General features: G+C 40.0%; 1 protein-coding gene across 2 annotated transcripts in view; it reads left to right on the forward strand.

Moving 5' to 3' along the window:
* LOC126240733 (E3 ubiquitin-protein ligase RNF123-like) overlaps positions 1 to 22732 on the forward strand; it is a 190838-nt gene that overhangs the window by 101557 nt on the left and 66549 nt on the right. Inside the window, exons 11-12 of one of the 2 annotated variants that reach the window (XM_049947947.1) lie at positions 9896 to 10184; positions 14001 to 14275. In XM_049947947.1, the coding sequence (XP_049803904.1) occupies positions 9896 to 10184; positions 14001 to 14275 (564 nt within the window). The remainder of the gene's footprint in view (positions 1 to 9895; positions 10185 to 14000; positions 14276 to 22732) is intronic. The other variant, XM_049947948.1, reaches the window with a different exon arrangement.

Consider the following 22732-nt stretch of genomic DNA (forward strand, 5'->3'; position numbering starts at 1 on the left):
GGATATGGAGGTTTATTGGAGGTTTATTTTGATGTTTGTAACTGAATGACTGTTTTGTGCTAAGTGGGCTGCAAAATTATATTTACCTAAATTTTTTTTAACACACTGCGCCTGTGTGTTCTTTGTATTGAATTTCAAAGTTTCATCCTGTTTGTCTTATGTAGTAGCAAGAGCAGCTGTTGCAGGTTAATGCATATATACCAGAGTTTTGAAAAGGTGGTTTGGCTGTTTTCATTTTATGAACTTTTTTTCTATTGGTTGTGTGGTAACTTATTTTGAATCTGTGTGGTTTAAACAGTTTTGCAAGTTGTTGTGATATGTTACTGAGGAATGGCATGGAAATATGCTACATGGAGATGTGCTACTTAGGGCTTTGTTGTTGATGCTGTTTGTTTGGTTTTATCTTTTAACGTAATTTTTCAACTTTGGATGGATCATAAGCATTGTTGTTCGCTATTGTTTTGAAAATGTTTAGTGCTTTGGTTTTTACATAGTGTTCAGCATGAATTTTGATTACATGGTTGAGTTCTGATCTAAGAAATGCTAATTTATGTTGATTTGGGTTGCATGATGTGTTGTTTATAATGTCATCTGATGTGGCTAGTATTCTATAAATTTGGCATTTCATGTTCAGGGAAAGAAAATTAATTCCTTGTTGTGTTTGCTGTTCAACTGTAAATTGTATTTTTGGGTGAATACTATTAATTTTATCAGCTAAGCTTCCTATTTCAGTGGTTGCACCATTGCAAAGTATCAAGGTGTCATTGACATAACATTTCTAGTAAATGATCCTGTCGTCTTCAATTTTGTTTGCTTTGAAAAATTTGGTTTCTAGATTATTAATGTAAATGTCAGCTGGTCTGCCAGCTAAGCTACTTCCCATTGCTAGGCCGTCCTTCTGAGTATAGATTTTGTTGTTAATGGAAAAGTAGGTCATAGATTTCTACATCACTTAACTTTGTGTTGCAACAAGTTGTCTTTGATAATACATTGTGTTTCTGTTATGGGTATATTGGTGTAGAGGTTGACTATGTCAAGGGTTGTAAACTTTGCTGTACTTGGTATGGTGACATAATTGATGCTGTTAATCAATTCATAACTACTGTTTACTGAGTAGTTGGTTGTAAATGTGTATGCTTTGCTAAGGATTTTATGAAGTTTTTTTTTTTAGTTAATATGTACCCAGGAGTGTTTATTGAGTTGATTAATGGGCGTATTGTATTGGCTGGCCTTGTTGATGAAACTTGAGCTGTGATTAGAGCTTTGGAGCTGTAAGGTTCATTGTTATGCAGCGTTTAGCTTCAGAGGATGTTAGGAGGAAATTGCAGTTTTTTATCAGGTTTTTTATTTTAGCTTGGAATTTGGAAGTGGGATCAGATTCTAATTCAATTGGTTGTTATTTTTGAAAAATTCTAATGTTTTGTTAATGTGATCTAATTCATACATTATTACAGCTGTATTGTTTTTGTCTGCCTTAACCACAATGGTATTATTGTTAGCTTGTTTTTTTATTGATTTGATTCAGTGTTGTAGCTTCATTGTGTGTGTTCCTCTGCAGTTTTTGTGTTTTTAGGTATTTCTTTATTATTTTATGTGCATCGTGCTGCAGCATTTTGTTCATTTTGACTCAATTTTACTGATAGACGGGTTATTTTAGGGCTAGTAATTAGATCTTTAACTGTGTTTTCATCAAGTTTGGTGGCAATATTATGTTAGAGTCCTTTATTTAGCAAATTAAGTTATATGTTGTAGAAGTTAATGTTAATTGTGTTCACTACTCTGTCAAAGAATTTGTTGTTCAGCACGTGAGTTATACTGAGAGCTGGTGCACTTCTTAGCTACAATGACAGACAGCTTTTTCTTTTGTTTGGATGAGATTTTTAGTATTTCTTTATCCACAGATTGTTGAACTACATGTAAGAATTTTACAGGTTGGGATAGCGTAAGATAGTTGCTTAATTCTAGGTGCAGCCTGTAGGTGTCTTTGTTGAGTAAGTCTCTGTGTTTATAATGAGATCTGATTTCATTTTTGATCCATGTGATTTCACATGTACTTTTGGCTGCTCATGCTGATTTACATTTGAACACCAAACACAACAAGGAATTAATTTTCTTGGCCTAAACATAACCTGTCATAACAATAAATGTCGTTATAAATAACACATCAACACATATTAGCATTTTTTAGATCAGCAGTCAACTGTGTAAACAAAACTCATTCTGAACATGATGTAAAAAGCAAAGAATTAAACATTTTAAAAACAACAGCCCACAACAATGCTTATGACCCATCCATAGTTGACAAATTAGGTGAAAAGATAAAAACCATATAAACAGCATCAACAACATAGCCATCAATAGCAAATGAAGTTAAATACATCTCCATGTAATTCCTCAGTAACATCTCGTACCAACTTGCAAAACTGTTTGAACCACAGAGAATCAAAATAAGTTACCACACAACCAACAGAATAAAAAAAAATGTAGTTTATAACACCAAAACAGCCAAATCACCTTTTCAAAAACCTGGCATACATAAATTAACCTGTGACAGCTTTTCCTGCTACTATGTAGGACAAACAGGATGAAACTTTGAAATTCGATACAAAGAACACACAGATGCACTACATTTTAAAAAATTTAAGGAGATTTAGTTTTTCCACCTGTCTGGCATAAAACATTAAAGTTACAAACATCAAAACAAATCTCCATATCCTACCCATTGCAGACAAAGGAATAAAAATGGGTCTCCTGGAACAATCAGATATTTTTGCTCATAAGAATAAGTCTCCCCACACCATTTTAAATGAACAAACAGATTTAGCAAATAAACCATTCTTCCAAAATTACACTGAGAGGGAGGAAGGGGTGGGGGGGGAGAGATCCTTTCCCCTCCTCTTTCTCTCACTCGCTTTCGCTCTCCCACATTGGCACACCTACTCAACACTCCTTTTGGCCTTCTACTACACACACACACACACACACACACACACACACACACACACAAAATCTCCCCCTCCCACATATTAACCAGCTTAACAGTTCATTATTAAATAACAAAAAAAATGTAATGCTGTGATATTTACTGTTAATTTCATAAATGTTGATCAATGTTAGTTAAACAAAAGACAAATGAAATTTCAGTCAAAATTGCAGTGCTAAAATTGTAGTTATATTATCCTCCCAACATCATACTCATTGTTTAATAGATTTTATAATATTACACTGCCTCGCTGAGTGAAAGGCAGGCGCTTAAATACATGATAGGGTAAGTCGCTATTGGCCCCTGGGACCACATGCTCCACAGTGGCGCCCTCACATTATACGTGAGCCAGGAGCGCGTGCAGCCACGGCTTACAGCACGACGGAGGAACGGATGTCCGAGGTGTCCAGGATGGCCAACCCAGAGGGAAGGGCAGCGGAGGGAGCCGCCGATCCACCTGGGGCAGGGAGGGCCGGTGGCAGGATCGCGGGGAAGCAGCAATGGGGGGCAGTGGCGGTGACTCAAGGAGCACGTTTGTATCTGAACCAGGTAGCAGACGAGGAGGAGGCGGCGGTGGTGGAAGTCCTGCAGGGGTAAGTGGGGGGAGCTGGTTATGATGGCGGCCTCCAACCCTTTCACGTCTGCACTGACACGACATGCCACTCGTGGGCTGTGATGACCACGGCGGGCGTCCAGCTCGCCTTGCTCCCGTACACGTGGGCCCACACGGCCGCGCCAGGGGTGTAATGCTGAGAGGGCCAGGAGCGAGGCCAGGAGGGGGACTTCATCTGCAAATGGAGCAGGGTCCGCAGCTGTACTCCACGGAGGAGCTCCGCTGGACTACGTCTGTCATTCAGCTCAGTGAAATAGGTGCTCAAGAACAGTGTGAGGGCCAACGTGGTTGGAGATGTTTCGACCGCCTGCGTCAACTGTTGTTTAAATATGCGGACAAGCCACGCCCTTGGAGGAAGGTTGGAAAGGTGGGCTATGGATATGTTTGATACCGTTGGCCTGATAGATGTCACGGAAGGAGAATGCTGTGAATTGGGGGTCATTATAGGAGACCAATGTGTGAGGCAGGCCCTCAATGGCGAGAACCTGGGCCAGGGCCTGAGTGTGGCCTCCTTGGTGGTGGACATCATGCAGACGACATGGGTGTTCGGAGTAGGCATCAGTGACAGGTAACCACATGGACCCCAAAAACGGGCTTGCAAAATTGAGATTGATGCAATCCCAGGGCCGGCGAGGCACAGGACAGGGTGCAAATGACTGAGGGGGAGTCTTGCCTGGTGATGCGCACACACAATGCACGAGCGGACCAGGCGGTCAATATCGCCATCGATGCCAGGCCAATACACGTGCCGGCGAGCTAAAAGTTTCATGCGGGACATAACCCATTGCTTGCAGTGTAACAAACTGAGCACTTGATGCCGCAAATCTGGAGGGATGAGCACCCGATGGGCACCCGACTCCTTGGCCAACAGAAGAACATCATCAACCACGGAGAGCCTGTGGGACTGGTGGCGCCAGGGGCTGAAGTCAGTCCGCATCCGACGAGTAATATACGAGGGTCACCTGTGGACCACTTAACAGAGAACCTGCCGCAAGATAGGGTCACGGCGTGTAACTGTGGCAACGTGAGCAGCCATAAGAGGCAGACCGTCCAGTGCATCCTAGCGGACGGAATCAGTGTGAAAGCAGAGGATCTCCTGGGGGTCAAAAGCAGGATCAGGGCCTGCTGAGAGACATGACAAGATGCCCACATTAGCATGTTGGGGGGTGGCTTATACTGGTTGGTGTAAGCATAATTCCGTAAAAATAACGCCCAGTGCTGAGGATGTTGAGCCATTCACTCTGGAAGGTGAGAGTAGGGTCCGAAAAGTGTAACTAAGGGTTTATGGTCTACCAGGAGGGTGAACTTTGCCCCAAGAGATAGGTGTGAAATTTTTGGATGGCAAACACTATCACCAGGGCCTCCTTTTCAATCTGGGAGTAGTTCTGTTGTGCTGGGGTCAATGTCTTAGATGTATGAGTGACGGGCTGTTCTGAGCCATCGGCATTCCGATGCGTGAGGACGGCCCCAATGCCGTATGCTGACGCATCAGCTGCCACAACCAAGGGGCGGTCTGGAGAGAGGGGAAAAGGCAAGGGGCGGACTTCTGCTTTACCTTTAAACGGAGAAAAGCCTGGTCACAGGCAGGAGTCCAGTCAAAAGGTACACCTTTGCGACACAAGTGATTGAGGGGTTGAGCAATGGAGGCAGCCTGGGGTAAGAACTTTATGTAATAAGTAACCTTGCCCAAAAACACCTGACGTTCAGACAAGTCCTTGGGGCGAGGAAGAGCCTCAATGGCCACGACATTATGATCCGAAGGGCGAATGCCATCTTTGTTAAGCCAGTGGCCTAAGTATTCCACTTCCGGTTGAAAAAAAACAACACTTGTCCAGCCGACAGCGTAAACCTGCAGATTGCAGAGTGTGAAATAAGGTGCTGAGGTTTTGCAGATGTTCCTGGCAGGAACTCCCAGTGACCAAGATGTCATCCAGATAATTCATGCAAGCAGGGATAGGCTGCGTAAGCTGCTGCAGGAACCGCTGGAAAATGACCGGCACCGAAGAGACACCAAATGGAAGGCGCTTGTACTTGTATAATCTGAAAAGCGTGTTGATAACCAAGATGTTCTGGGAATCGGCATCCAAGGGTAAGTGGTGGTATGCCTCAGCCAGGTCGATCTTTGAAAAGTACTCTCCCCCAGTAAGCTTGGCAAGAAGGTCTTCCTGTCGGGGAATGGGGTAAGTGTCTACGAGGGACTGGGCATTGAGAGTAGCGCCGAAGTCCCCACACAGCTGAAGGGGCCCATTGGGTTTCCTTATGACCTCCAATGGTGTCGCCCAGGCACTGTATGTCACAGGCTCCAGAATGCCAGCAGCCTGGAGCTGATGAAGTTCCTGCTTGACTGCTGCCCGTAAGGCCACTAGAAGGGGTCAGGCCTCGAGAAAGCACCTGAAAATCTGAAGCACATCCAAGATCCGTTGCAAACAACGATGCAAAAGCTGAGCACAGATCGTCCAAGTCCTGAAAAGGAACAGCCATGGTAACGACCTTAACTTCATTGGAAATTGAAAAGCCAAACAGTTGAAACGCATCCAGGCCAAAAATATTCGAAGCCGATGGATGGCAAATAGGGTAAGGAGCCGGGGAACATGTTTGTACGTTGCCTGGATGACGAACTGCCCACAGAGGGGAATGGAACCGTCGCCGCCAGCCGGTGTGGCCAAGCGGTTCTAGTTACTTCAGTCTGGAACTGCGCGACTGCAGATTCGAATCCTGCCTTGGGCATGGATGTGTGTGATGTCCTTAGGTTAGTTAGGTTTAAGTAGTTCTATGTTCTATGGGACTGATGACCTCAGATGTTAAGTCCCATAGCGCTTAGAGCCATTTGGAACCGTCGCCATAGGCGACCAAATGCCGAGAGGGAGGTGACAACTCAGGAGAGCCCAGTCAGGTATATGTTGCCATATTAATCAGGGAGATGAGCAACTATGGCAAACCAATCAGATGTGGCCCTCCTTGTCACACAGCGAGCACGTTTTCCAGCGGTGGGGACAATCAGCTTGATAATGTGAGGTAAAGCACTGTGGGCAAGATGGAAGTGGACCACGCGACCAGCGATGAGGGGCGACTGGAGGCTCCAGTGCCATAGAGACATCAAAGAAGAGTCCCAATGGCACTGGCCTCTGTTGGCCGGGCCACGTCGACATTGTGAGATCGGAACCTGACGAGACATGCTGATCGCTGCCACTTGCGGCTGTGCCATGAGTTGCTCATTAGCCACCTGAAAAATTTCAAATGAGTGGGCGATGCAGAGAATCTCTTCCAAGGAGGGATTATCCAGTTTCAATGCCGCAGTGCGGACCTCAGGATCGGGAAACACCTGAACCACCACATCCCGGATCAGGGAGTCCGCATACAAAGCCTTACACTGCTGATTGGTGCACATAAAATCACATCGACGGCTGAGACCCTGCAAGTCTGTGACTCAGGAACGATACGATTGACCAGGCTGTTTATGGTACTGGTGGAACTCCAGCCAAGAGGCGACCACATGGTAGCGTTGTGGATAATAGTTTGTCAGCAAAAGGCATATCTCCTAGAAAGAGAGAGCCACAATATCAGACAACGGTACGAACTTGCAAAGAAGAAAGAGCGTGTCTGGGGAGGCCCAAGACAAAAACAACAACCGCTGCAAGGAGTCATCCGTGACTTGAAAAGCCATGAAATGTTGTTCTTGCTGATGTAAGTACGTTTCCCAATCTTCTTTAGTGTCATTAAATGGGGTGAACAATGGTGGGCGTGGGAAAGCATCAGACACCCGAGGACTCGGATGCTGTTGTGGTAGTGCGTCCCTTGCATCAACTTTGTCTGTTAGCAACCGCAGTGACTGCTATAAGATGTGTAACTGGAGCTGCTGCTGCTGCTGCATTAGCTGTTGGTCTTGCCCCAGAAGACAGACCAACTTCGCCTCCATGCTAAAAACTACCACCGTTTACCTCATCGCCAAAATTATGTAACCGCGACCGTTCTGGTCATGGGGTGGCTGTGCACGGAAGCGCAGCGGGACCGAATGGGAGCGGCCCTCAAACAAACAAGATTAACGAATGGGAAGGGATGGACATGCACGACAGACGACCGAGCAAGACACCAAGAACAACATGCAAGAAGCAATGGGGTCACAAGCAAATACCTCACAAAATCAACAACGTCCACTAGTACATGGAAATAAGCAAAGTAAACATGATATCTGTAAGCGAGATATTGAGGGACTCACGCGAATATCGGACTGCCATGCTGAGTGAGAGGCAGGTGCTTAAATACATGATAGGGTACGTTGCTATTGGCTGCTGGGACCACGTGCTCCACAGTGGCGCCCTCACATTATACGCAGGCCAGGAGCGCGCGCAGCCAGTGTACTAAATTTCATACCCTGTGTACCTTCACATTGCCTACAAAGTCAGTAATGTATTCTTTGTACTTTACTGTCTATGCACAATAAGTAAAATTTGTTACTTTCTATGCTTCACTATGTTGCAATTTTAATGCTCAGCAGTGTGTGTGTGTGTGTGTGTGTGTGTGTGTGTGTGTGTGTGTGTGTGTTTGAGTCAAAGTTTGATATTCCACACATTAATGCACATATGAACATATGAGGTTTTTTTGTATTGCATGTGTTCATATGATGCATTTCATCTGAACTTATCAGTTTCTCATATTTTAGTGCATTGTTGGGCTTACAAAATACATACAAATCAGTATTATTTAACCACTAACTTCTGTTTTTCAAATAAAATTAATTAACTTGTAACATACAAAATTGAACATTTAAATGCGTGTTATAAGTGTACTTACTCGGTTGTCGTCTCTTCTTCCTCAATAGTGGTCTCAAACTGGAAAAGAAGTTAGGATATTCTAATTATGTTCAACACAATGAATGCAACACCATGAAGTTTCAGATTCAATAGTGTACACATTTATTTTTTCCAGTACACTATTGAGCAACGATCAATCTTTAAAAATTGGAAATACTTTACTTATCAGTTCACCAGTGCCTCTTTAATTTCCATATATAACATCATCATCAATCAGTCGAGTACAGTACCCTTATGTCCGGATATTGTAAGTGAAAGCAACACTCAGCAGGAGCTCGTAGAACCTATTCTGCATTGTTGTCTTTACTAATTTTGTTTGCCACTTAACACTACTTTATAATTCACCATGATGACTACCCACACTGCCCAAGTAATTATCCACTAACCAAAATTCTTTAGTTGAAAATAACACAACGTGACAGTAGTTTATGCACATATGTGTTCTGGCGCATAGGTATTATTGTGTATGACCTATGAACAGAGGAATCACTTCCTTTACTTCATAGTGGTGTTATGCCGATTACTGAGCCTGTACTTTTGAATTTTAAAATTTTTCTGGTGAACTAAATGTTCAAACAAATTTTGGGCTTGCAGCCAGTCTTCATTCAGTTATCCCACAATATTTCAACTACTAGCCTGTCAGTCGTCCTCAGGTGAGTCATTGAAGACTGACAAAAACTTCCTTTGTTGTACAGTATATAGTGCACTGAGAGTATTCCATGTACATATCAGAATCAAGTTGACAGTTGGATCACACTTCTTGGCGGCAGTGCCCTTGCTGGAGGAACCACGGAACATTAGCTCTCGATGCGGCTGTTGATTCAATCTGTCAGTGTCAATTACAGGAAATTTATACGCCTCCACAGTGAATTCCCTACTTCCATGCGAAGGTGCCATGTTCAAAATTTTTGCTAATTATGCGAATTCTTCATTAGGGACTTAATTCAATAATGAAGAGTGGTATATGTCTCAGAAAATTTAGGGTAATCTAAGTATGTCAGATCTTGCTATCAAACAAGCATAATGGCTCAAATGTCAAATTTGGGTGTCATCAGACTTTCATTGTAAAAGTTAATTAGCTTTTGGTAAAATGAAAGTGGTTACTGGAAAGAATGAACGTGGCTTTTTAGTGGATAGTTCCAATCCTCTCATGTCTACTGATTATCTCTCACTATTTTAGTAGTCATATGCTAATGGGGCAACTTCAGTTACTAATTTATCTCAAAGGAATTTGTTGTACTGAAAACTAACAATGCTATTGCAATTAGCAAGTTGAATTTTATGAGACACATAATAAGACTACATAAAATATTACAGAAATAAAAATTTAGCAGTTTTGAGTGTACACTGCATATTATGTGCATAAATAAGAGTCAGATGTGAAAAACAAAGAAAAATTTAGTTATTTGACTGGAATAGAATAATGGCAGGTGGAGTAAGTCCACTTTGCTATGATTCAATACTTGTAAAATATATTTTGTTTTTCAGACACTTCCACTTCTGCAAACACCACTTCCAGTTTCTCTTTGTTGCTTCCATCGGTTGCTAGTTACCTTCAGGATACTTTGGAGCCATGAAATTGGTCAGGGAAATGTTTACGTACCATCAACAATATTTTATGATGGAAGTATCAATTATTTCAGCATTGATCGCCTTGGAGGTGTTTTGTCTCACCTGAACAAAACACTGCGAGCAGATCTGTCAAGAGTTCTTGGTGAAGAACACAGAGTTGTTGCCAGCATACCTCTTGTTGCACCAGAACGTGCTGGAGGTACAGGTATGTGGTACCTCTTTCCTTTTGTTATTGTAATCCTAAAGAGATATTGTGAACTGTTGCTAAGTTGCAATTGTCAGCGGTGAGTATTTAAGGGAGCAGTTATCAGGTTCGGATTTTAATTGGGGCTCTAATTTTGTGCATATTTTATTCTCTTCTGATGGGCAGATGCCCCTGGGAATGCGATCTTACCCAGATGTCAGCATGGCAAACTCAAACATCCATTAGAGTTTCCATGAGACACATTTCTAGGCCCTCTGGACAAGGGGAGCTCACTCTGAACATAGTTGAGAGCTCTAGGCTGGACTCGCCTAATCAATGTAAAAGTTGGCTGTCGGAGAGATTCACAGTGCATGCAGAATGTCATACTTGTGTCTGATAGGTTCGCAGTGATATCAGGTAATCTCCCTGTCAGTTTTTGGGATGCTAAATGTGAGAAGCCCAATTAGAAGGCAGCACTGGGAGAGAAGTGCTATTGGTGAAAGAAAATGAATGAACAATGAAAATAATGTATTTGAGTCAAAAGACTTCTCAGGCTAGTTGGCTGAGAGGCCTTAATGTTTACTAGGTTCAGGATTGTTGGAAGTCATTGGCCAAGAGTTCTGTGTGTAGGAAATGAGTTGCAGGTCCTCTGAAGTTATGGTGATGTTTGATAGCACTGCACGTTTCTGATGTCAGAAGTTAGCCATCCATAATGATCAACAAAGTTATGCCAGTAGTACATAAATTTACAGCAATTTACAAGTTCTGATTAACTTTTTCCAATTTTTATAGTTGAGTGAAGTTGGCTTTGGAGATAAACTAAATAATTTTTTGTTTGTTTCTATATCTTTTGATATGGCTTTTGCTGTGATTCATAAGGTCTGTAACTTTTTGAACAGTTATCTTTGTTTAGAGATTCCTGTGGAAGTTAAAAAGAAAGCTGGTGAAGATGGCACATGGACTGTTAGCTGTGTGTCTTTTCCAGTCCAGTGATTAGATCTTGAATCTTTCATAGATTATTACAGAGCTTATATCTTTGGTACAGGAATGAAGATTATTTAACAATGTTTTATGAATCAAAGAAATGCTAACAAACCTTATCAAAACTCTTTAACAAGTGTTGGACAGAAATGCTAAAAGAACTGAATTGGACATTACTTGCATACAGACACCAATTAACCCATAAAAACGTATTTACAAGGTTTAAAGAACCAGTATTAAGTGAAGAACCTGAGATATACTTCAGTCCACTACATATCACTCCCGCAGAGACTGTTAAGACAGGATTAGACTAATTACAGTGTGCCCAGGAGCATTTATGCAGTCATTTCATTCAGCACTTGATATGCATATGGAAGGCAAAGAAACTCACATGTGGTACAAAGCTAAATACCTTCTGTTTCCTCTCTGTAGCAATTTGTAGCATACATACGCAGATATAGACACAGGAATGATGCACATTGCGTATTCCGGCCATGGATGGGAATGAGACTTCACACATTGCCATGAAATTTGAAAGGAGAAGGAAAACAACATTTTGCTATAACTTTTAAGACTATATCAGACACAACAGAAATTCCCATTATTTGAAGTGGACCCTATTAATTTCAAATTTATGCATTGTTCTGCTTCACACTGCATTTTCCTGGTGGTTTCTTGATGATTTGTTCTATGTTTAATGCTGAATTTTGTACAACCCCAGAGGCATTGTAGCAAATAAAAGTGTTCAAAGCATTAAATTCTTTGTAGTCCCTCATCACTTCAGTGCTTTACACATCATTCAGTAGTTTCACTGGACAAAAAAATTCTAGTATTTCCAAGAAATGCCCTTCCATTGCAAAGCTAGAGTGAGCGAGTTCCCTTTTTACATGAGTGTCATTTGTCAAACAATTTCTTAGTGATTAGATTCCTTTCTTGAGGAAATAACCAACAGATCCCATAAATCTCTCGTTTACTGTAAAATCCTTATCAGCCACAAATTTCTTTAGCTGTGGTAATGGCGGATAAAGTCAGATGAGGTTAAATATGGTGCGTGACCCAGAAAAGCATTGCTCCTCTTTATCTCATATGCCAGAGTCCCTTCTTAGATAGATGCAATGTCTTGATGGAAGACTGCTTTTCTATGCGGTTCAGATTTCTTCTCATATACTTCGTCATCCAGTTGGCATATAAGTTGTGTATGGTATTCACCAGATATCATTTAATTCTTTTCAAGTTAATCAGTGAGAAGATTCCATTTGAATCCCACAAAACTCAGTCATTGTTTCTGACAAATGGAATAGTTTTAATTGGTTTTGATGGACTGCCATTGGCTTCCACTTACTGTTCTGGTTGCTGTTGTGTTTTTGTTGTGAAGTAATAGCTCCATATCTATCCACTATAGCAAATTACTGCACAAAATCAGTTGGATTGTTTTTGAAACACTGCAGATATAATTGAGAATTTCATTTTTGCAGATTCTTTTAATCAGCATTACCAAATATGACATCTTTCTTGCATTAAGCTTTCTCATAGTTAAGTATTTGTGAAAAAATGTATCATTCTATGTCTTCCGATACATCTATTGTGTCAGCTATATCATAGACTGCTAATTGCTGATTTTCCACTGAAGTATTGTGTACTTTCTTGATGTTTTCTATATTTTTTTAGTTGTGAGATATCCTTCACATGAATCCTCTTCAGGAGAAGTATGCCCACATTTGATTTAACTGTTGTAAATGAAAGAGTAGACTTTAGTAAACAATTTCCATATTTTGTAGGACTCAGCTAGCTGTTAGCAATCTCTCACTGTGATGTGCAATGATTCAGTTTTATAATTATAGACATCTTTTCTGTGAGAAAATGACCATAAGCTGACCTTTTACATGATTTCTTAAGGGTTTTTTTTCCCTCCCACCCATATGCAAGCAGTGATTTATATGTAACTGTGTTCAGTATGTTACACACACACACACACACACACACACACACACACACACACCACCCTACTAAACATTCAAAATTTTCTATTCAATTGTGTACAGGATGTAGCAGATAGATACAGCCTAACTTTCAGGACACATTCCTAATGCATAAAAAAAAGAAAATACGTTATGTTGATAATTTTCGGTACAGGTCTATCCATGTGCAACTGAATCAAACCAGTTTTTTTCATACCGAATGTTTTTATGTGTTGAAAGGCATGAACACCTTCTATTATTCATTTGCACATGGACAGACCTTACCTGAAAATTATCCACATAATCCTTTATGCAACTCAGGGCAACAGTATAACAGACTAAACATGGATCCAAAATTTTTTAATTTCCATGTGGCCTTAACAATCATACTTTTGAGTGATACTGGGAAATAATTAAAGATCTTTACCTTTGACCAACATGTTTCAGACAAAGAAAATTTTCGGTGTGTGGAAGATTTGCCAAGTGAACTAAAACATTGGACTTACATTTGCGAGAAATGCGGTCCAGATTCCTTCCCATTTACACAAACATTTTGTTTCTGGGTTTTCCTAAGTTATAACAGGTGGCTTATTTGCTTTCCAATCCTTGTCAGATTTGTGCTTCTCTCCAGCGACTTCAGCACCACCACCATATGTAACTTCTCTTTGTCTATAGTTTCGAAGTGAGGTTTTAGAGGCTGGGTTTGTTCTGGCTTATAATTTGGTGCATATCTTGTATTACCACATGTTTAGGCAGTTCTTAGCATTGTGACTCTTGTCTCCTGTATGTATTTTATGATGCAGCTGTCAGTCATAAACATATTTTTGTGTATTTAACCAATTTTCTTTTCTGCTGCATTGCAAGTTGATGATTTCATGAAATTTCTCTTCCCACTTAGCAGTAGCTGGGAGAAGTTCTGTTCCATTACAATCACGATTCTCAGAAGGAAATTCGCCCTTCATGATACCAGCTCTAGCACGACTCATAACTCACCAGCAAACTGCTTCAGGGCCAGCACTTACAGACAGAATGCCAGTGTTATTTACAAGAGAGCAAGAGAGTCTTAATGTTTCCAGGGGTAATGGAAATGCTAATCCAATGGAATCATTAATTGAACTGCTGGATGGATTAGTCCTTTTTTATCATCTTGGAGCCCATAAGCAAATAGTGAAGGTAAGATTTCAGTCAATCTTTGGAATGAATCTGCAGTTCTTGGTTCTTATTTGTGGTGTCCTTTGACTTAACATTACATAAGTGCAATTTCCGTAACTATCTTCAGGCTTTGTTTACTCTAGTCTACCCAAAATACATTTAATTTGTTCATGAAATGAAGTTACATGAGGAATACCAAGTACCCGTCATTTGCTCTAACAGAAAACTTGTGTTATCATTACCTTTAGGGAAAAAATCATGCACTACTTTCCTCCTCTTGTTAGTCATATGTAGTGAAGCAATTATGGTTTGTGAAATGAAACAAGAAACAAAATATTACTTATTGCATTAGACTTACTTTTGTAGATTTTTGCATTAGAGTGCTGCAAATAACCAGATAGGAAAATAAGTGTAGCAGGTGCTTTCATTGCTGTGCACCTTTTTCAGGTATGGCCTTTGTGCTCCATGAGGCTGGATCATATTTTCCAAATTAGATCTTTTCCTTTGTCTTCCATCTGTCCCCTCTAGTGTCGTTCTGTTGTACAAAAAACGAGTTTTCGCAGTGTAAAGAAAGATTCATTCGTTCACTGCCTGTCAGCTCACTTGAAAGATGTCGAAAGGTATATAGCTGATAGATTGCTGAAAGATATATAGCTGAAACTTTATGAGAAGAAATAGTATTTCTGTGAGAAGAAATAGTATTTCTGCAGTTGCATGCACTAAATCTCATGTAAGAGAGAGAGAGAGAGAGAGAGAGAGAGAGAGAGAGAGAGAGAGAGAGTTGTGTGTAAAACAGACTCAATAGGAAACAGATCAGAAGTGCTATTTGGTCCCTGCAAAGGAAAAAAATTGTTTTTTGTGCAAAAAATAGTGTTCAAAAGCAAATGATTAAACAATAACTTTATTACTTCCAGCTTAAATGTTAACCTTCCAGCAGTTGTTGTCCAATGAGCTGGCACGTGTTGTAAAATTTTAACATGTACATTTGTCAATAAAAACAAGCCTGTGCTGAACAAGCTGTTATATTTATCGAAGAAAGCAGTTCACTTTCACGGTCTTCAACATTTATAACAAAAGCTTTTGCTCATTTAGTTCTTCTAACAACTATTTAGCCTATTATTCTGTCATATGTTCACTTTCATAACACGTTCCACAAACAATTAGTTTATCAGTATCCATTTCCAAGCTAAGTTATTACATCCATCACATTTAATTAATGTGGATGAATTTTTTTGATGTCCACATAGGATACACATCCCATGTTTTTTCACTGATTATTGTAAGTCAATGCTTTAGCAAAAACTATATAAGAAATACTGAGCGATCGGCTGGTAACAATTTGAGGGGAGTTCTAGATATGAGTTGTTCTTTCATAAGACCTTCTGCTAGCTTCTTGAGATAAATATTTCTTCATGAAGTGATCTCTGGCTTTGTGAAGGGAAGCAATATTTGCATATTAATTCCAGCAGTGTCCAAAAAACAGGAAAGAAATAAAAATAAAAAAGACCCAATGGCCGTCTCCTTGTAAGTCTTGAAACAGAGTAACAAGCACATTTTATCTACAATTTCTGCTTCACCTTTTGTCACATTGTAGTCAATTATGATTTCAGGTTTGTATGTTTATTCAATTGTGAATGTGACATGCTTAGTAGACAAAAAGTATGACAGCACAGTTGTTATCAGGAACATATGAAACTAAGGTTACCATGAAGAAATCTGCACTTCCAGTTTCTCTTGTTTTGTATGGGAGAAATTCTGAAAGAATTTCATGCCCATTCTTCCTCACAGTACCAATAAAAGTGAGTTTCTTTTGTAGCAAATATTCAGAAAGGATGTAGCTTATGTACCAATTATCAGTTGTAATGTTCCTGTTAGAATTTTCAATAGGCATCACATCACTATGCCCCCAGGAGAAGGACTTAACACTTGTGTATGTGCCTTAATTTCTTGAATCTTAGCTTCATGGCCCTTATGCACAATGTATGTTGGCAGCAATAGAATCTTTTGACAGTCAACTTTAAGTGCCAATTCCCTAAATTTTCTCAATAGTGTTTCTCAAAAATATGTCTCCTTTCCCCCAGGGATTCCCATTTGTGTTTTCCAAGCACCTCTGTAACACTTAAGTGTTGTTCGAACCTACTGGTAACGAATCTAGGAGCCGATCACTGAATTGCTTTGATGTCTCCCTTCAATCTGACGTGGTACAGAAATGAAACCCATGAGTAGTACTCAAGAACAGATTGCACGAGCATCCTATTTTCAGTCTCCTTTAGAGGTGAACCACTCTTTTCTAAAATTCTCCCAATAAATAGAAGTTTATCATTTGCTTTCCCTACCAGAACTCACACAGGCTCGTTCCATTTGATGTTGCTTTGTAACGTTACACCTAGATATTTAAAGGACTAGACAGTGTCAAGCAGGACACTAATAATACTCTAACTGAACATTACAGTTCTGTTCTTCCTACTCATCTGCATTAACTTACATTTTTCCACATTTAGAGCTAGCTGCCATTCATCACACCAACCAGAAATTTTGTCTAAGTCATCTTGTATCTTCCTACAGTCACTCAACTTACCACACACCATAGCATTATCAGAAAACAACTGCAGATTGCCACATACCCTGTTTACCAAATCATTTATGTACATAGAGAACAACAGCAGTCCTATCACCCTTCCCTGGGGCTCTTCTGATGAACATTCGCCATTGACAACAACATATAGGGTTCTATTACTTAATTAGTCTCCGAGCCACCCCATATGCTTGTACCTTTGTTAACAGCCTGCAGTGGGGCACCTTGTCAAATGCTTTCCTGAAATCAATAAATATGGTATCTCCCTGTTGTCCTTCGTCCATAGTTTACAGTGTATTGTGTGAGAAAAGGGCAAGCTGAGTTTCGCATGAGCAATCCTTTCTAAACCTGTGCTGATTCGTGAACATAAGCTTCTCAGCCTCAAGAAAGTTTATTATACTCGAACTGAGAATATGTTCAAGGATTCTGCAGCAAACCAGTGTTGGTGAATTGATCTGTTATTTTGCAGGTGCATTCTTTTACTCTTTTTATATACTGAAGTCACCTGTGCTTATCAGTCATGTTGGGTGAGAGTTTCACGATAAATGCAAGCTAGGTAATGGGCCAATGCCGTAGAGTACTTTTTGTAAAATCAAATTGTGATTCCATCCACACATGGCAACTTATTTGCTTTCAAATCTTTCATTTGTTTCTCTGTGCCAGGGATGTTTATTAACATGTTGTCCATACGGGGGTCTTTTTGATGGTCAGATGTCAGTATGTTTGTATGATTCTCCTGTGTGAATGATTTTGTGAATGTGAAGTTTAAAATCTTGGGTTTTGTTTTGCTATCTTTAACTTCCACACCAGACTAGTCAACAAGGGACTGAATGGAAGCTGTAGACCTGCTTAGTGATTTTACATACAACCAGAATTTTCTCACATTCTCTGCCAGACCTTTTCCTAAGGTGCGATGGTAGTAGTTGTCATATGCTTCGCACATATATTTTTTCACAGATGCACGAATCTCTGCTAATCTTTGCTTGTCATCATTTGTGCATTGTCTTTTGAACCGAGAGTGCAACGGTCTCTGCTTCCTCAGCATCTTCCGAATTTTGTTGTTAAATCATGGTGGGGCTTTTCCATCCTTTATCCACTCTCCAGACCACGATTTACAATCTGCTTAAACTTTGCTGATAATTCCTCCACATCCATCTTACTGGGACTAAGTGATGTCCATTCACTGTCTAAATGAGATGGTAATGACTGCTTATCTGCTGTACCTAGCAGAAACAACCATAGTTGCTGTAGTGACATCATGATCGCTAATCCTTGTTTCTATACTGACATTGTCAATAAGGTCCAACCTACTTGCAGCTACAAGGTCCAGAATATTTCCATTGTGCATGGGCTGCTGAGGTAGCGGTTCAAGACAGTTTCTAGAAGACGTTTTCAAAAGTGTTTTGCATGACTGTTTGCCTATACCCCTGGAGTGAATCTATAGACATCCCAGCCTATACTTGGTAGGTTAAAGGCACCTCCAACTAGGAAAGGAAATGCCTAGTAGTGGTACAGGGTACCCTCTGCCACACACCATACAGTTGCTAGTGTAGTATCTATGTAGATATGGATGTAGATACCTGATATAGCCTCCAGTTGCATGCCACAGTAAGCCCACAGATTACTGCAATAAAATGCTTTTTGCATCACATAGTGCAAATATTTTTATCCTGTAAGTAGCTGGTTTCTTGGATATGTACTGAATCCAGCCACAGCAACCTCTGAACGGTGAACTCACTGAGGCTGTACGAACTTTGACAGTTAGCAAATAAAGCATCCAATATTGTCCAAATTGCAGCCACCTTGTCAGTTTTTCTCTTGTCGTTCCTTGGTTCCATGTCACCAAACCGCATACAGTGTGGAACAAACACAAACCTTTTGTTACCCATTGCAGTCCTAAGCAGTTGCATTTATGTTTCATCTGCTACCCAGAGTTCCAGTACATTAGCATGATGGTCTCTTCTTGTTCCAATCAAAAACGGGATCCTGAACACAGCCATTATTTCGTGTCATGATGTCACTTTATTATCTCTTGTGTGTGAGAATTGATGTGTGTCTCACAGCCTATTCATTTATGTATTTGTATAGTTTATGCTTTCATCAATAATGTCAATTTTTTTTCGGAAAAGCACTAACCTCATCAGTTATATCCATCATGTGGTATAATTTGCACAATGTTTTTCCCTTGGTTTTTGATGTTTTAACACAGTTACTTTTACACCAGTGTGTAACTTTGTCTTTTCCAATAAAGAACCCCCACACATCTGCTATCTCTTTGAGATCATCACTGCCCTCATCTTCAAGCTTCAAGTTCAGATTTGCTGCCATGATTCTCATATTCAGTACCTTTCATCAGTCAAATCCACTTCATGTTCCTCCAGATCTGAAAAATCTGGATAGACTCCTTTGTCACTTTCTTCAAGTAGTGTGTGAATTTCCTCATCTGATACACCCTTTCAAATGAAACAAAACATTAAAAGAAATGAAATGAATAAATAAATTCAGATGTCATTATAATGAAATTAATGTTTGACATACATCTGTACAAAATAAAAAACAGTTAATAAGTATAGTTAACTTTTTATTACACTTACCTCTGCATATTGACTGCTGGAACAAACTTTGCAACCATCACACCAGCAGGTGCATGTTGTACTTTTTACAGTGTTACTTACAATTCAGAAAACAAAATGAGAAAGCTAGCCAAAGGAATTGAAGTCACTTTAACATTGACAAGAAAACATAGCAATGGAATACATGGCAGCGGTGGTGCAACAGCTCAATGTTAAGACATCAGTTAGGCATAAAAATGCTGCTGTTGTACATTTTACAATAGCACAGGTACTCGAGGGTTAATATTACATTATTAACTTTAATAATGTTGTCTGTAAGATTGCTACATATAACCTTTTTGAGCCAAATATGATGAGATGATAACAGTTTCTTTTAAAAGGTCTTATGCTTCAGTAAAGCCTCTTTATATACCTGAGAAACTTATGACAATAGTCAGGTACAACTGAAGCACATACTGTTTGTCATATTTATAAATTATTTATCGTACTCTTCCATGAGCTTTTGAAGCCTCTCTCAGTGAGATAATTTACCATTTTTAGTTTAGGTCTGGAAGTTGCTGCCATGATATTTCAGCAGTCTTGTGACCATCTTCAGATGTATACATCTAAAGACTGCCAGAAGACTTGGCACTGAAATTTTGTGGCACAGACTATGGACATCTGTCAGTTCACCCAAAATTTCAAGGAACTTCAGTGTATAGTGTTTATGAAATCTTAATTTTTGTGCTGCTGTGAAGTTCTGATGTAAGGAACTTGTCACTCATATGAAATGTGGTAAAAACTAATTTTATTAGAAACAAACTACTCAGTCCCGTAATTGATAATTAATGGGATTTTATTGGTGCCTAATTGAATCATTTTAATATTTTTGTCTGATGGTTCTGCTTCATGATTCAGTGCTTTTGGATGCTTACTAGTATTGTGGATATGTCTTAGTAAACTGTGAGCTACAGTTCTGAATTCTGTAAAATGTGGCGACATTATCCTTTCAGAAAATTATTTCCACCCTTACTGCAGTGTAAGTACTTATTTGATTACTACACTGTTTATTCTTTTCCTGCTCTGCTTTCTTCTGAGTCAGTGTTTGGAAGTTTATGATCATGATGTAAATGTAGTTTTCAAGAAATCAACTCTGAGTTGTAATATTCTGTTTTTTGCATATTAAAATTGTCATGCCGTGTTCTATTTAATTTCTCACTTCAATAGTGGCATATATTATCAGCATTTGTTGTATGTTAACACTGTTGTTGACACTGTTATGCAAATGTAATAGTGACTGTAACCTCAACAAAAGTCTCGGACATGAGATGAGTTAGTTGCTGTTTGTAAGCAACTGGAAATGGCACTGATCGCTGTCACGTATTTGGAAGCTACTTTTAACAGAATGCTGAGAATCATGTACCAGAGATACAAAGTTACATCAAGTATTATCCTCTTCAGTGGGTGATCTTGCATCTGCCAGAAGTAAGTGATCTATCAGTGCTTGTCCACTTAGCTGTGAGTGGCATGTCAGTGGAGGTCTAGGGGCTCTGTACAGGGAAAACAGGAACCAGTGAGAATTCAGGGCATTCAACCCAACCCACTAACTAACAAATTTGAGGTACTTTCATCCAATGAAACAGAGCACCCGTGAAACCCACTTGAACTTTGTGGACACTTGCTCTGACTGTTGTCAGGGAGGAGTGAGCCCAAAAGCAATAGGGGTCTTTTGATCACCGCCACTCAAACACATGGTGAGTAATGGTACTACTTAGGAAGATAGGAACATGGGATGGGAAGACTTACCTTGTGCACTCAGTATATATGTCTGGAATCTTCATCCCATACATTGGAGAAGCTGTTCTAGCAGCCATTTAGGGAACAGGGTGTGGCCAACTGCAGATTGTGGTGCCCGTAGGAATGAATGATGCCTGTCGTCTGAACTGTGAGGTCATACTTGGATCATTAAGACAAGTTGCAGAGAAGGATGAGAAGACCAATCTTGCTCATGGACTTTTAATGATTCCCTCAATCTGCAGCATTGTCCCCAGAGCTGATCATGTCCCTCTGGCTATGAGCCAAGTAGAAGACTTGACACTTGAAGTTTCTGTGACAAGTTATATTGTGCCTCCCTGGAGAGCATTCAAGGGATTTTTAGCTTAGACGACTCTCATGGCAGATAACGATAGCTGGTGAAGCCTGCAAAGTAATAGTATAAGACTGAAAGAAATCACCCTTAAAGATGAAAAGATTAAAATTCTAATGATAATTGCTGTAACATTCACAAGAAATTTCCAGAGTTTAAAGCAGTCCTAAAAAGCAGTGGAGCTCACATGATACTAGGTACAGAAAGCTAGCTAAAACCCAGAATTGACAGCAGTCAGATGTAAAAAAAATTTAAGTGCCTATTGGAAGGATGAGCTAATGGGAGTATAGGTGGTGTATTTGTCACAGTAGACAAATCCGCTGAAATAAAAATTGAAGCTGCATGTGAGATAGTGTGCCTAAGTCTCAGGGAGAAGATTGGGCATAAGCTTCTAATTGGATCCTTCTGTCAACCAACAGACTCGCCCACAGAAGTAGCCAAAAACCACAGGGAGTATCTCAGTTCACTAATATGAATGTTCCCAGTCATACTGTCATCATTGGAGGAGAATTTACTCATCCAACAATCAACTGGGAAAATTAGCTTGGTGAGTGATGGCCATGACAAGACATCTTGCAAAACATTGTTAAAAGTCTTCTCTGAAAACTATGTATAACAGATAATTTGCAAGCCCACACAAGATGGAAATATAGAACACCTAATGGCAACAAATAAGACTTGAATTCTTTGTGGATGTCCATGTTGAAACTGTTATCAACAACCATGAGGCAGTTCCAGAATGAAATTTTAACACTGCAGTGGAGTGTGCGCTGATATGAAACTTCCTGGCAGATTAAAGCTGTGTGCCAGACCGAGACTGAAACTTGGGACATTTGTCTTTCACGGGCTACCCAAGCATGACTCATGACCCGTCCTCACAGCTTCAATTCCTCCAGTACCTCATCTCCTATTCCAAACTTCACAGAAGCTATTCTGCGAACCAGTGAAGTTTGGAAGGTAGGAGACATTCTAATGCTACATACTTCAGCACAATCTAGGTAAAATCTTTCTGTAGCTGAAGTGCTGATTCAAAATATAGTGAAGCTTCAGTGATGCCCCACTTGAAATACTTGAATGCATCAACAGTACATTAAAAATTGTTTACCATCTTATTAAACAATGGATATCGAGAATGAAATAATGAAATATTATGAAAAGGATAGATCACTCACCATATAGCAGAGACGTTGAGTCACAGACAGGCA

The sequence above is a fragment of the Schistocerca nitens genome, chromosome 1, assembly GCF_023898315.1.
Source record: "Schistocerca nitens isolate TAMUIC-IGC-003100 chromosome 1, iqSchNite1.1, whole genome shotgun sequence".
Lineage (NCBI taxonomy): Eukaryota > Metazoa > Arthropoda > Insecta > Orthoptera > Acrididae > Schistocerca > Schistocerca nitens.